Here is a 13,538-nt window from a genome sequence, read left to right on the forward strand (position 1 = left end):
TAAAAGCATGCACGCCATCATATCTGGTCAGTTTATTAGGCACAGAGGCCCAAAGGTCATAATTGCATAAGTGAGGACACGGCTGCTCCAAGGTCTGGTTGAGGGCAAGGTGTTTATTGTAGCTGGGAAGCACAGTACAGCCAGAGATCAGGGAGAGAAAGTAGTAGACTAAACAAGGCCAGCAGAATGGATAGGGCCATGATAGGAGAGAGGGGATTCAGAGAGGAAGAGCAGAGAAGAAAGTAAGACAGCGAAGAGTGGCGGACCAAGAGAGCAAGATCAGAGGTGCATGGCCAAAATGGCAGGATTATATGGGAAAGAGAAGCTGGGGAGGGAAGCTTGTGAGCTGGAGAAGTTTAGGGGAGTGGGCAAGGTGAGCAGAGCAGACAAGAGCCTACATGCCAGCATGTACTTTGGTATGCTAATGGGTACCACAGATAGCCATTTGTTCCTACTTTCTTTCCTTCCTTCCTTCCTTCCTTCCTTCCTTCCTTCCTTCCTTCCTTCCTTCCTTGTGTGTGTGTGTGTGTGTGTGTGTGTGTGTGTGTGTGTGTGTTTCCATATAGGGTTTCTCTGTGTAACAGTCCTAGATGTCCTGAAACTAAGCTGGCCTCAAACTCACTGAAGTCTGACTGCCTCTGCTTCCCAAATGCTGGGATTAAAGGCATCCACAACCACCACCCACCTGTCCCTACTTTCTTTGGACCTGACACTGAACAAGGTTTTTGTTGTTATTTGTTTTTAAACAAAGAATGGGGCAGGAGAAAAAGTAGATGGACTACACACACACCATTCTCCTTAATGTATAATGGGATTATATTCGGATACACTTCTTTGTGATAAATACTATAAATATGCATTTAAGCTAGGTGTGGTGACACAATTTGTAATCCCAGCACTGAAGAGGTAGGAGTATTGCTTTGACCTGGTCAGTCTGGGTTACACACTGAGTACAAAGCTAGTTTAGGATACACAGCAAGGCCCTGCCTCAAGGAGGGAAAAAGGCAATAATCCACCTAGCCAGAACACAGCCCAGAGCAGAGCACCGTGGGTCCCGTGTGCTCCCCCACCACCACATGAATGGCTCTATGTGCTGTGGGTCACTGCCCTGGCCCAGCATCAAGGAAATATTCTTCTACATATCCTTAGCTAGGAAGATCAAACGTCCACTGAATGTGTCTTGATCGCACAGTGGAATCCTTAGTAATTGAGGGCCATCTGTACACAGATCTAATTTCCTAAAACCACAGCCTGTACAGAACCGAGGTCATTTTGAACTACCAAACATTTTCTGTAGCTATAATTAAGATTACTAACTCATCAGAAGGCTTCGAGGAGCACATATCAACTGTGGAGTTGTGCTTCTCACCATGTTTAGGAAGCAATTGTTACATTCCACATACCCCTAACACTGAGTGACTTCACACTCCAAACCTTCTCCAAGAATCCCCAGAGGTGACTGTTAACTTTAAACCACTGCTAGCAAGGGGGCTTGAATTCCAGCCAGTGATTATGCGGGACCTTTGTTTCTGTCATTTTACTGACATGGTGCCCTAAGCATGTGAGTATGATTCAAGACAGACTTTCCTTACCAGGTGGATTAACTCAGTACTGGGGCAAGTACTTGGTCCGACAAGTCTAGCTCACTGGTTCCGTACACTCTCCAGCATTTTCCATTATGCAAGGCTGCTTTACAATCCCGTTATTTATAACTCGCTTTACGGTCCACACAATGTCTTTGCAATCACGTTCCCATTAGATCCTTAGGATTTCATTGTGAGACAGGCATGGGTAATCGGTATTTTCCAGATGGAGAAACAGAGGTTTCTTCGACTAATTAAATAGCACAGCAGGGAGGGGCCGGTTTTGTGTACACACTACACTTAACTGTCTCGCAGACAGTATTGTTTTCAAGCTCAAACTTTTTGTAGACTAGACAGTCTCAGGAGGAAAGCAATTGAATATATACTTATCCTCTGAACATGTAAATCAAAACCTCAACTGGATGGGGCTTGAAAAGATGGCTCAGCGGTTAAGAGCACGCAAGGCCAGCCGCTTCTGACCTCATGTGCACATACCATTTACAGACATGTTTAAAATAAAACGATTTTTTAAAAACACAAAAAAAGCAACACTTGGAAATTAAGACATCATTTAAATGTGTTAGATGAAAGATCTATACTATGTGTCGCCCAGGACAGTCGTCTCAAGCTGGGAGACCCTCCCTTTGTTTCTAGGGCCTCGGTTTCCCCTGAGGAGGACTTGGTTTGTAGACTCTAACGCAGTGGTTGAAGACATCTTTTGCTCCCCGGCAGTCGGTCTGTTTTCTTTGGCATCGGTCTGTTCTCTTTGGCCTCGTGCGAAACGGCAGAGTTCGGAGCACCGATTATATTCCGACTCCCCCCACTCTCCTAGAGAACCCGGAGAACCAGGTCTCAGCCCGATGCAGGGGATTTGGGCGGAGTCACGCAAACGGTCGGAGAGCAGCGGGCCGGAGAAACTCCGCCCGACGGCCCCGCCCAGCCACCGACAACTGTTGGGCAGACTCAGCGCAGTCAAGCCCCCACCCCCACCCGCCTGGGGCGGAACTTGCTCGTGAGCCAAATTTAACACTGCTTAAGGGCACCGGGGATTAGGATGGGTTTTATTGCGAACCAGATGGGAGGGTTGAAAAGAGGCCCATGAGATCTTCCTAGAGTCTAGACTTAGAGCGGTGGATATGGATGACTGTTAGAATTTGATTCGGAGCCCCACATCCAGCAGTGTAAGACCCAGGAATCTCCGTGGTTTTTTGTTTGTTTGTTTGTTTGTTTGTTTGTTTGTTTTCAGTCACCCCAGCTAACTGATAAGTGGATGCATCCTCTGTCTTTAAGAAGGGCCAGAACCAGGATTGAAGCTGGGAGCAAATTGGCAGGAGTTACTCAGCGCAACCCGATGTAAACTCAGTTGTGTCCCCCGTTTTCTTTCCCCTATTGCTGCCTTTTCAGGGCACGGTTTAATCAGTACCAGGCAGGCTGGCAGACAATCCATTCACATAAGTTGGGCTGAAAACTTCTTTCCCAGAACACCAAGGAACCCCATCCAACTACTCCACATCAAAGCTCCACTTCCAGGCCTGACCCTTACAAGGGTATTGCCTCAGCTTGCAGAGTTTGGAGAGAGCTAGGCCCGCTCCCACCCCCCAGCTAAGAACAGCCTGGGTGGATGCCCAGATACACACTTTGCTATGTATGTGATCGTGAGGGTCTCGCTGTCAACCTAAGATTATAAACTCCCCCATGTATGTGAACTTGTGGAGTTGGGAAGGGCAGAGTGTGACCCAGTGTGTCGGCTTCTGGCTTTCAGTATCAGGCAGTGGCCTGGGTCCAGGGCAGCTGGATCATATGTGCAGACAGTCACTTTCAAAGGCCTTGCTTGGATGGAGAAATGGACACTCCCTTTTTGGGATAAGCAAAGCTTAGCTGTCTAGAGGCACTCATGGTCCCCTACAAAGTTTTCCCAGGACAAAGCCTCTAAGACAGTTCGTCCCAGTAGGTAGATAAACGAGGGGGCTTCAGACACTAGGGTCCTACTGCTTTTCAGAGTCCCCTGAGAGTGCACATGGCTCCACTTGAGCTGTCCTTCGGGAGTGCTCTGTTGGATGAGGCTGGCTGCTTTCCATACTGTTCCAGTGTGGTGTCACCCTCCTCATTCCCTCCCAAGCCACTGCTCTCCTGTATCTATCCCATCCCAGCTTGCTTTGTCTCAGAACCTCAAGACTGCAGCTCTTTCTGAGAAAGCCAAGAACACAGCTGTGAGTTCAGTCCCCTAGGGGCAGTTCCAATACTCCCTCCTGGCTCCAGATGTAAAAGAACAGCTGTGGGGTGGCAGGAGGCCCAGCTGGCAGTAGAGCAGGGGCAGAAAATAAAGGCTAGAGAGCCAAGCAAATAGCAGGACTGAAGATTCAAGGGACCTGGGAAAGAAACAGTCTCATTCCCTGGACCAGTGACTAGCTGACAGGACTTGCCAAATCCTTCCAGTGCTGTCCTCCAGCCCTGCCCACTCCAGTGTTGGCAAACTATACTGCTGCACTCATAGGACTGTCCACCAGCTCTATTTTATGATTCCCACTTAATTTGGGAGGAGAAATAGCTTTCTCTGTCTAACCCCACCCTTAAACATTCGATTCCCAGCCTAGAGGAAGGATGACAGAAGGGTACTGCCACTTCCATCTGGTCCCCTTCGCCTCTCTTCCCTTCCTCAGTCCCTTTGGATGCAAGATGCCAGGCCAGGTATCTGAAGATAGGGCTGATCTGGGCATTGGTTGCTCATATACTCTGCCAGGGTTGTCATGCTCACCTGGGTACCATCTCAATAAAAATTCTTTGCTGAAATGGCTGTATCTGTCTATAATCTCAGGTCTGTGCACTATCACACTCCCAGCAATATTCCCCCCAACTTGAAAAGACACAGAGCCTCACAAGTTTTTCCATTTTAGGAAAAAAAAATATTTTAATGGTATTTTATAACCTCTTTTCCAGGTGAGGCCCCTTGTAGATGGAGCCCCCTTGTCAATGCCCTTCCCATGCCTGCTGGGAAGTAGCAACCTCTCTCTGGAGGACACACTCCCACTCTTGATGTCTCCATCCTCTTGGGAGGCCAGCTCTAGTTCAGGGCCTTAACCGGCCAATTTTATTAAAAAGTGGGCAGAACACTGTACTGTGTCCCTTTTGTGAATGCTGGGGGACCAGCCCATTGCATTTTTCTATCTCTTAATTAAATAGAGCGTTAAATAATCTCTTGTTGCTGGGGCCAGGCATGTTATACACACCTTTAATCCCAACACTTGGGAAGCAGAGGCAGGAGGATCTCTGTGAGTTCAAGGCCAGCCTGGTCTATATAGTGAGTTCCAGATAAGCCAGGGCTACACAGTCAGACCCTTTCTCAAAAACAAAACAAACAACAACAACAAAAACCAAAACCAAACAAACAAACAATAAGAATCCCCCCAAACAAATGAAACCTCATTATGCTGGCAGAGAGGGGATGCCACAGCAGCGAGCCCCCTACCTTGGCCAGGCTACTGTAGGCTCAGTGTGTCCACCCTGTCTAGATTTGGACTCCACCTGTGTAGCCAGGGGCATAGCCTCTCCTGAGACCTGGCCACTCCCAGAACACCCTCCCCACTGAGGGTAAGTTCAAGTGGGTTGTACTGGCACCAGGCATTCCAATGCCACAGACAGGGGCCATTCAGATGGCAAAGTAGGGAACTGATATGTCACAGCTCTCATCCAAGTCAGAAGTAGGTGAGGTTCTTCACAGCTCCCATCTCTAGCATCCGCTTGATGGCTAGGGCCTCTTGGGAGACATTGTGCCCTGACCCCTGTGGAGACAGCCAAGGAAGTAAGTGAGGGACCCCCAGGTACCTCTCTGTTCTCAGAAAGGTCCCCCTCCCCAAGTCCCTATATTTCTTGGGAGTTTTCTGCCTTATGTGGGCTCTCAGAAGGGAGACAGAAGTCATGTAGCAGATACAGAGGATGCCAGCTGGAGTGTCCAGATGCCCAGGTCCCACTTCTGACACTGAATGGCCATATCCTGAACCACGTTGTGACCCAATGAACCTCCTCTTCACCCAACATCCCTCTCCCAATATCCTAGCCCACCTAGCACACTGGGCTCCCAAGCAGGGCTGCTTACCGCCATAGACTTGAGTGTGATCTGTTCATAGTAATGGATGGTCTGCTTCTTGTTGTAGGCATCTGGGTAGCCGAAGCCAGCAATGTGCACTAAGTCGCAGAGGTGTAAGGCCAAGGTGATGGCTAGCAGACCTGTGGTTGGCTTCTGAGGGACAGAGTAGGATGGCATTTGAAGGAGACCAATCCCATCCTCCTTCACCATCCACCTCATACATACTCAGACTCAGTGCTCTGCCATGGAAATCTCCTTTACAGGGCAATGGCTAAGTAACTGAGCACCTGAATACAGCCAAGGAAGTGATTTACTACTCTGAAATTCTAGACTTTTTGCATGCAGGAGCTAGAACCTGGGTCTTGTATATTCTAGGTAAGTATTCTACCACTACTTTGTACCCCTGATTATTAAGTTTTAAATCTGCAGATCTAACTATTTATTATTTTTATGAGTATGTACCTGCTTGAGTTATGTGCTCTGTGTGCATGCAGAATCTCTATGGGCTAGAAGAAGCCATTAGGCCCCCTGGAACTAGAGTTACAGGTGGGGGTAAACTGCCCAAAGTGAGTGCATATAACTAAGCCCAGGTCATCGCCTGAAGCAGTGAGTGTCCTGAATGGCTAAGCCACCTCCTCAGCTCCTAAGTTGAAATTTAAATTATTGTATGTCTAGTGGCTACTGTGGTTATCTTGTCAACTTGGTTAGATTAAGACATACCAAGGAAATTACTATAGTACACTTTTAGGGGTGTCTTTGAAAGACAATGAGGATTATTCAAAGAGTGAATACCTACCCTAAAGGTGGGTGACACCATCCCATAGGTAAGGGACCTGCTTCCCACACGCCATACTCAGTTCCACCATGTCCTCCCTGCCATGACTGACTGAACTCTCTGAGACCATGAGCAAAATCTATCTTCCCATTTGTAAATTGCTGGCACAGTAGTATACAAGGCAATACAACTCCACAGATCTGGGTCTCCAGGGAGGACCATGGCAGTCATGATGAAAGTAGTGACAATCACCATAATCCTGTCTGTTGCTTGAGTACTTACTATGTGTCAGACACCATGCTGAGTGTGAACATAGTATAATACACCATCCCCTTCACTCTCCTTCCAAACACATATGCACAGATACTACTATTAGCATCATTTTATAAATAAGGAAACTGGAGCTTGCAAATATAAATAACTTGGTCAAAGGGGAAGAGGGATCTGCCCTTCTGGGACCTGACAGCTCAACACTCATGGCTGAGGGATGATATACCCCTCTGTAAAGCAGGGTCAAAGATACCTTGCCTGCCTGCCCACCTGCTGTGAGGATCTCTTCTAATTTATCCACAGCAATGGGCAACCAAATATTCAAACTTCAGAAAGCTTGCCCTGCTAAGCTCCAATGATATAGAACATTTCACCTGCCCACTTACTCCAAGAGTCACATCCTGGTCTCTATAAGGCCTCTTCAAGCCATTTTTCTCCCAGTATCTCTTTCAATTTTGTCCCTGCATTACTTCCCAGTAAGCCTTCTTTTTTTACCCTTGCTCCCTTTTAAGACAGGATCTCATGTAGCCCTGGCTGGCTTTGAACTTACTGTGTAGCTGAGGCTAACTATGAAAGCCTACCTCTATCTCTCAAGTGCTGGGATTACAGGTATTTACTAGTCCACTTGGCCACCCTTGCCACTTTATCCACCCTGTGCTCCCTCATCCAGTTGGGCCCTGCAGAGTCACATGACCATCGCTTCCTCAACAGCTCTGCTCCTTACTGCAGTCATCGCACTGCCCTTCCTCCTGGCGTTCTCTGTATTGAGTATAGCGCAATTGCCCATTCGTCCAAGCAGGAAATCTAGAACTGTTTCAGCATCTACTCTGCCACACACACAGCATCCCTTTAGAGCAGGGGGCACAGCTTATTCTCCAAGCATGTGAGCTCAGGCTCACCACTGGGTAGCAGGCATTCAACACAACATGTTGAATAACATGGATAGTCAAGAATAACCATTTATTTAAATATTGGCTAATATTATCTTGGTATAGCGGCTCATACTTGTAAACTCAGCGCATAGGAGAGTTACCTTTGAGTCTGAGGCTAGCCTGTCTCAAGAAAACTAGCCAAACAGCAAGGGGTAAATACTGATAGAGCAGCCACTGTGCTCCAACTTTATCTCCTTAAGTCCTACCATGGACTTACTAGGTCAGCACAAATACTATCCCCACCATGCAGATAACCAATTGAAATCTCCCAGTACTAGACTGGCCTGATAACCACAGCAAGTGGAACAGCCAAGAGTCCTGCCATTGCCTGCTGGTGACCTCCTTCTGCTGTCTCACATGCCCCATGAGAAAGTCTAAGACACATGCAAAAACATAATATGGGGTAAACCCTGAGCTGTGACTCATGAAACTACCGCAGCTCCCTAAACTAGTTCACCATAGCCATGACACTTAAAAGAGACTGTTGAAGTTTAGTCTCCATTCACTCCATTAGATCAGTAAGTTCCAAGATAAGATTACAGGCTAAGAGTCTAACAGTAACTCAGTATTGACTCAAGCTGATCTCAGAGATGGGGCTCGGGAGTATACCAGCAGCTCCTAGTTTACAGATTCTGACCAGAACCTGGCAAAAGCCTCTAAAAGTCCAGCAGCCAAGTCAAATCTAGACCTTTCTCTCACTCCTACTTTCAGGGTGCCCCAATTCCCCAAAGTACACCCTGTCCATCAGTCAGTGCAGCACACTATGAAACCCATCTTCAAAGGTCAAGTGCAAGCAGCACCCACAATCACTCTTCCTTCTTGGGAGTTCCTCTCCACTTTCCACCCATGAACCCAGTCTCCTCCCAGCTTGGTCTCACTGTCGCCAGCTTCTCGTCACCTGCTTGATCTTCCGTGACTGCTGTATGGGCAGGCTCAGGAGCTTGTCTGCTGCAATCTCCATAAAGAAGGGGTTGAGAATCCGAATCTGTTTGGGGTTGACATCCCAGATGAGGGGAGGCTGTTTCCAGAAACCTTTTCGTACCTATGAGGTCAGGGTCAGAAGGGAGAGACAAAAATAGGTAAAGACCTGTTTCTCAAACCTAACCCAGTTGGTGGTCTTCAGGCAGCGGATGGGGTCCAAGTCAAGCTTGATACCTCAGGAGTGCAGGTACCTCAGAACTGAGGTGAGACTTGTGCAAGAGATGGGAGACCAAAGAAGAGATCAAGGGGTCCCCTTATCAGGAAGGAAGTGTAATATTATATGGAGAGTACAGGGTCTGACCATCACCTGTTTCAGAGATATGCAGACAAGAAGGGGTTTGAGCCTTAGGCTGTCTACATACTGGGCAAAAAATGCCAGATCAGACAGTTCAGCCTTCAACCAGATGGCCAAGTGAGGGAGTAGGACCTTGATGGGGACCATCAGGAAAGGCACAAAAATGCTGCCTGTTCCAAGGTAACTGTGGGACAAATCTGCTGTCCCCAGGATTCTCACACATTCTGACAGTGCTCCTATTCTAGGCAACCTTCCAGGCCAGAGGGCCTCTGGTTGCTAACCCAACTCCTATAGGCTCTTGAGCTGTAATGCTAGGCAGCTTATAACAGCCATATAAAACAATGCCCTTGGCAAGAAGCCCAAGGCTCTGGTAGTAAAGAGCCTGATTCACCCTGTCCCTTCACCAACTCTTTTAGATCATCACATGGCACTTTGTGGGACATGTAGCCCATCTAACCCAATTTACCCGCTTCTTATCACTCAAGATGGTTTCAATCCAGTGGAAGTCCATTGCCTTGAAAGCTACCAGGACCAAGAGCGTGTCTGGGTTGTTTTCTATTTTAGGGTCGAAGTGGGCCGACTCAGGGTAGAAGAGACGTATGGTAGTCTTGGAGCCCACATCTCCCTCGTAACCAGCCACAGGAGCATTGTTCAATCTAAGCCAGGGAAAGAATATCCATTACTAGAGATGTCAGGCCTTTTGGCAGCCCTCTGTTTGGGACATCCAGGACCCAAAAAGAAGCAGGAGGGATGGTCACACACCTGATGACCACATCGTACTTGTTGATGACATTTCCCAGTGAACTGTTCCGCAACCGGTGCCCATTCCCCACCACCACACACCGACGACACTGGAGGCTGCCATGAGAAGAGGAGAGGTCAAAGCCTGGAGTGGCCCTTGCTCCGCTGAACTCTCTGCCTGAGGGCGGCCACCTCAGGCCACTGCTAGGTTCTCCTCAGCCCCTGATCTGCCCTGCTCATGGTCTTACTGACCTCGAAGTCCTGGGCCTCAAAGTGAAACACAAACAAGCCAAGCATGGCAAAGAGATAATGAGAGGAGGGAAGGCACACAGAAGTACTACAAGAAACCCCAGCACAAGGGTTAGGTAAGGTGGCACACACCTGTCACCTCAGCACTTAGGAAGTGGCAGAAGGAAAGTGCAGAATTCAAATCCATTCTGGGCTACATAAAGGGGGAAAAATGAAATGCAAGAATAGAGAGAAGGGAGCTGAGGAGAAATCCTATGACATAGCTCCCTTGCCTGTTACCCAGGTTTGTCTGTTGCCATGGCAATACCTTCAGCAGCTTCTGCCTACTCTGGCATCTAGATGCTGAGGTTAGGTTACTGTGGTTTTAGAGTACATATATCTCCTGGAGACAGGCAGGCAGGCCACAGTGGACCAGTGACTGAAGGCTGGCTGACATGGTACTAATCAAGATGATTTCACACTGGAGCAGGGAAAGGTGAAGGTGCCCAGACTGGAGAGCAGAATACCTCCTTACCTCTGTATGCTCTCAGGTATAGAATAGCTAGTGATGGCCAACACCCGGAGAAGAAGGTCTTCTACAAAAAGAATGAATAGAAGGAACCAAGACTGTGGTCACTGTCATTCTAAAGGCTGCTCCCACTCTACTCCCCAGATTTTTTTTTCCCTTGACATAGGTACCTGATTCTGGGCAAAAGGAGCCAGGCATGGAGCCAGTGGATAGAAATATACAGCAGTGTGGCTCCCATGAACAGGGCATGAACTTTCCACTTGCTTGGGTAGGACAACTCATTATTTGACCACTTTCTTTAGTCCCATCGAGCAACTCAGGCAATGAGCTGCTATTCCCCTGATCTGAGCAATAACTTACCACTCCCTTTGGTCCCAAAAGGCAACTCATAGGTGGATGGTGTCTTTACCCAGAAATAATCCTTAAGCTGCAGGAAGATGGGCTGTTCCCTAGAATGGCTATACAGGATTGAATGAAAAAGATTAATCTGACTGAAAATGGTCAGGCCTCTATCTGTTATGTCTTCTTTGTCCTTCTTCCAGCCTCATCCACCCTCCAGCCAGTTAGCAATGAGGCAAAACTCCCTCAATCCCATCTTCCCTATGCCCTATCCCATCATCAGGTGCTTACTTGCCGAAAATCTTAGAGGCCTGCCTCTCTGCCTCACCCTGGAAGCACGGCTCTTTCTTCTCTGAGATGGGAAAGTAAAAGCTGGAGAGAGAAAGAGAAGCATCAGGAGGCCCAGTCAACCAAGTCCAGCATCCCAGGCAGGGTCCACCTCCCCAGAGATGGTCCCATGGTACTGGAGAAGGACATACAGAGTTAGCATCTCCTCAACCCAAGTCCCACTTTGAACACACACCATGGAGGGTGTAGATCATTCTGCCCTAACATTTCCTCTGTGGGAGATCACAGAAACCACCTGGAGTCCCACCCGCGGCCATCCTATCCACCCTCATGGTGGGACTCTGGGCTAGCACCTGAATGGGAAAGGTCAGGCCAAGGTTCTCAAAAACTTCCTGCTTTGCTAGGCGCCCTGCCTTTCTTTGTACCAGCCCATCTCTGGCAAGAAGCAATGAGAGGACACAGAAAGCATACTCACAGTTCAAAGTACGTATCTTCTCGGGAGATGGAATACCACACCATGACGACGACAAAGACCAGAGCCAGCATGGCCAGGAACTTACAGCCTGCAAGGTACATGCACAGAGATGCTGGAGGCAGAGACAGGAAGGTACAGCCCCAGGCCACCTTCTCCTTTGCCCATCCTGGGCTCCTCTACCCCGAGCACAGCAGACCCAGTCCCTGGCCCTCTCATGTCCCTAGCCAGGGACTGGGACTCAAGTATTTCTGGTGTCAGGATGAAGAGAAGGTTTCTGGTTCCCAATGTGACTCTCTACATCCCTGAAGGGGTCGGTCCCAAGATGCTGCTGAGGATGGCTGCTGAAGCCTCCAGCATGGGGGAGACCCTGGACAACACTCACGGGATTTGCTGGTCATGTTTCTCAGCAGATAGCAGGGTTCCTGGGGAGAAGTGTCATCCCGGCTGCCTCGGGCCACCTAGAAGGCAGGAGTTCTAGGTGTCAGTCTAGGCTCCACTTGCATTCCCAGCTAGAGGAGAAAGGCACTCCCTTTCCCCCCTGGAGCACAAAGCCACTCCGTGGGGTAGCCAGCCCAGGTGACCTTCCTCCTCAGCTCTCAGAGGGTAGTATGAGGGATCTAGGTGGAGCCTTGCTACAGGAAAGGGAACTGAGTTCCTGGCCCTCATTCAGTTCCCATGCCAGACTTACTGACACCAGTCTCCAATGTGATTCTCCAGCATGTTGACTCAGTTTGGGGTACATCCACCATTCCTGACCCAAAAGTTAACTATGCCAGATTTTGATTGGTACTTGATCCAGCTGAAGCTCATCCCATCTGGGCCACTGCTGCATCTGGCCCTATTAGCAATCTCAGCCCGGCAGATGCACTGGGACAGATACTGAGATGAGGGCTATGAAGGTCCTCAAGAAATCCTCTTCCCAGTCCTTCTAGATTCTGGCAGTACCCAGGCCTCACCTCCTAAGATGCATGGTAAACCAGGAAGGAAGGCTGGTGCAGTAGGAGAGGGGTCAGGGAGCCCCGAGGGTGAGGCTTGACAAGGAGTTGAGGGTTACTTCCCTTGTCAGTGGGCAGAGGCCAGCAAAGTAATACAGGAGGTCAGAAAGCAGTGAATTGCTCTATGGACCAAATCTTCTAGGACTAAGCTTCTAAGAAATCTATGTGGCTTAACAGCCATAAGAAGATGTACAGATGCCAAGTGCCAGCTTCTTCTAGCCTATGTTCCTTCCATCCTGTTCTGTTTCTCAAATGGTCAAGAACAGAAAAATCAAAGCCATGCACTGAACACACGCACTTCACAGACATGGGCTGTTATCAGTTTGGATGGATCCTGGGACAAGCATTTTCACCTACAGAGCAAGTGACTTATGATCATCTGTGAAAGGAAGCACTGGTTTGTGCTCTCCTGAGGCCAAGTAAAACATCTTAGACTATTTCTTGGAGACAGGTCAACATCTGGAGGAAGTGTTATCTATCACAATCATAAATCTATGTTTTTTTTTTTTTTTTTTTTTTTTTTTTTTTAGTGCAGGCCTATTATGGAGTCAAGGCTGTGACCCCAAGAGGAAACATTACCCAGATCCCAGTATGAATTCAAGAACTGTGACAAAATAAACAAACAAAAATCCCCAATAAAACAAAGCAAACAAAAACCAAACCAAAACAAGAAACCCAAACAACTGAGTATAGGCTAAGACCCAGACATATTAGACACTTCCTCATTCCTCTGCAGGGTTACTATCAGCCATCTGCAAAACCCTGGAGGGTACTGAAGATGCACACTCCACACTCCCCAAAAGGGAAAGAAAGATAAAGACCAATTTTTGTTCTGACTGAAGCTCCACCTCAGCCTCTGGCATCCATATACCCAAATAGTGTGGAATGTTCTGGTGGAAGTTCTACCTCAATACCCCCCTCCAAAGTCTCTCTCCCCAAACCCTGCCCCATCCCAGAAAGTCAGCCAAACAGGGCTCCTCCCCCCACAGAGATGCTCAAGACCACTCCCACAGGGTATTTAAA

General features: G+C 48.3%; 1 protein-coding gene across 2 annotated transcripts in view; it reads right to left on the reverse strand.

Annotated features, from left to right (window-relative positions):
* Positions 1-4,469: 4,469 nt before the first annotated feature.
* Positions 4,470-13,538, reverse strand: part of St3gal4 (ST3 beta-galactoside alpha-2,3-sialyltransferase 4) — a 45,944-nt gene continuing 36,875 nt past the window's right edge. For both annotated transcript variants that reach the window (XM_051197050.1, XM_051197051.1), the window contains exons 2-11: positions 11,903-11,978; positions 11,521-11,608; positions 11,049-11,129; positions 10,779-10,876; positions 10,425-10,485; positions 9,683-9,778; positions 9,387-9,576; positions 8,543-8,686; positions 5,677-5,820; positions 4,470-5,362 (exon numbers count right to left, since the gene is read on the reverse strand). In XM_051197050.1, the coding sequence (XP_051053007.1) occupies positions 5,276-5,362; positions 5,677-5,820; positions 8,543-8,686; positions 9,387-9,576; positions 9,683-9,778; positions 10,425-10,485; positions 10,779-10,876; positions 11,049-11,129; positions 11,521-11,608; positions 11,903-11,918 (1,005 nt within the window). In that variant the 5' untranslated portion in view covers positions 11,919-11,978 and the 3' untranslated portion in view covers positions 4,470-5,275. The remainder of the gene's footprint in view (positions 5,363-5,676; positions 5,821-8,542; positions 8,687-9,386; positions 9,577-9,682; positions 9,779-10,424; positions 10,486-10,778; positions 10,877-11,048; positions 11,130-11,520; positions 11,609-11,902; positions 11,979-13,538) is intronic.

The sequence above is a fragment of the Phodopus roborovskii genome, unplaced genomic scaffold (genome assembly GCF_943737965.1).
Source record: "Phodopus roborovskii unplaced genomic scaffold, PHOROB, whole genome shotgun sequence".
NCBI classification, from domain to species: domain Eukaryota; kingdom Metazoa; phylum Chordata; class Mammalia; order Rodentia; family Cricetidae; genus Phodopus; species Phodopus roborovskii.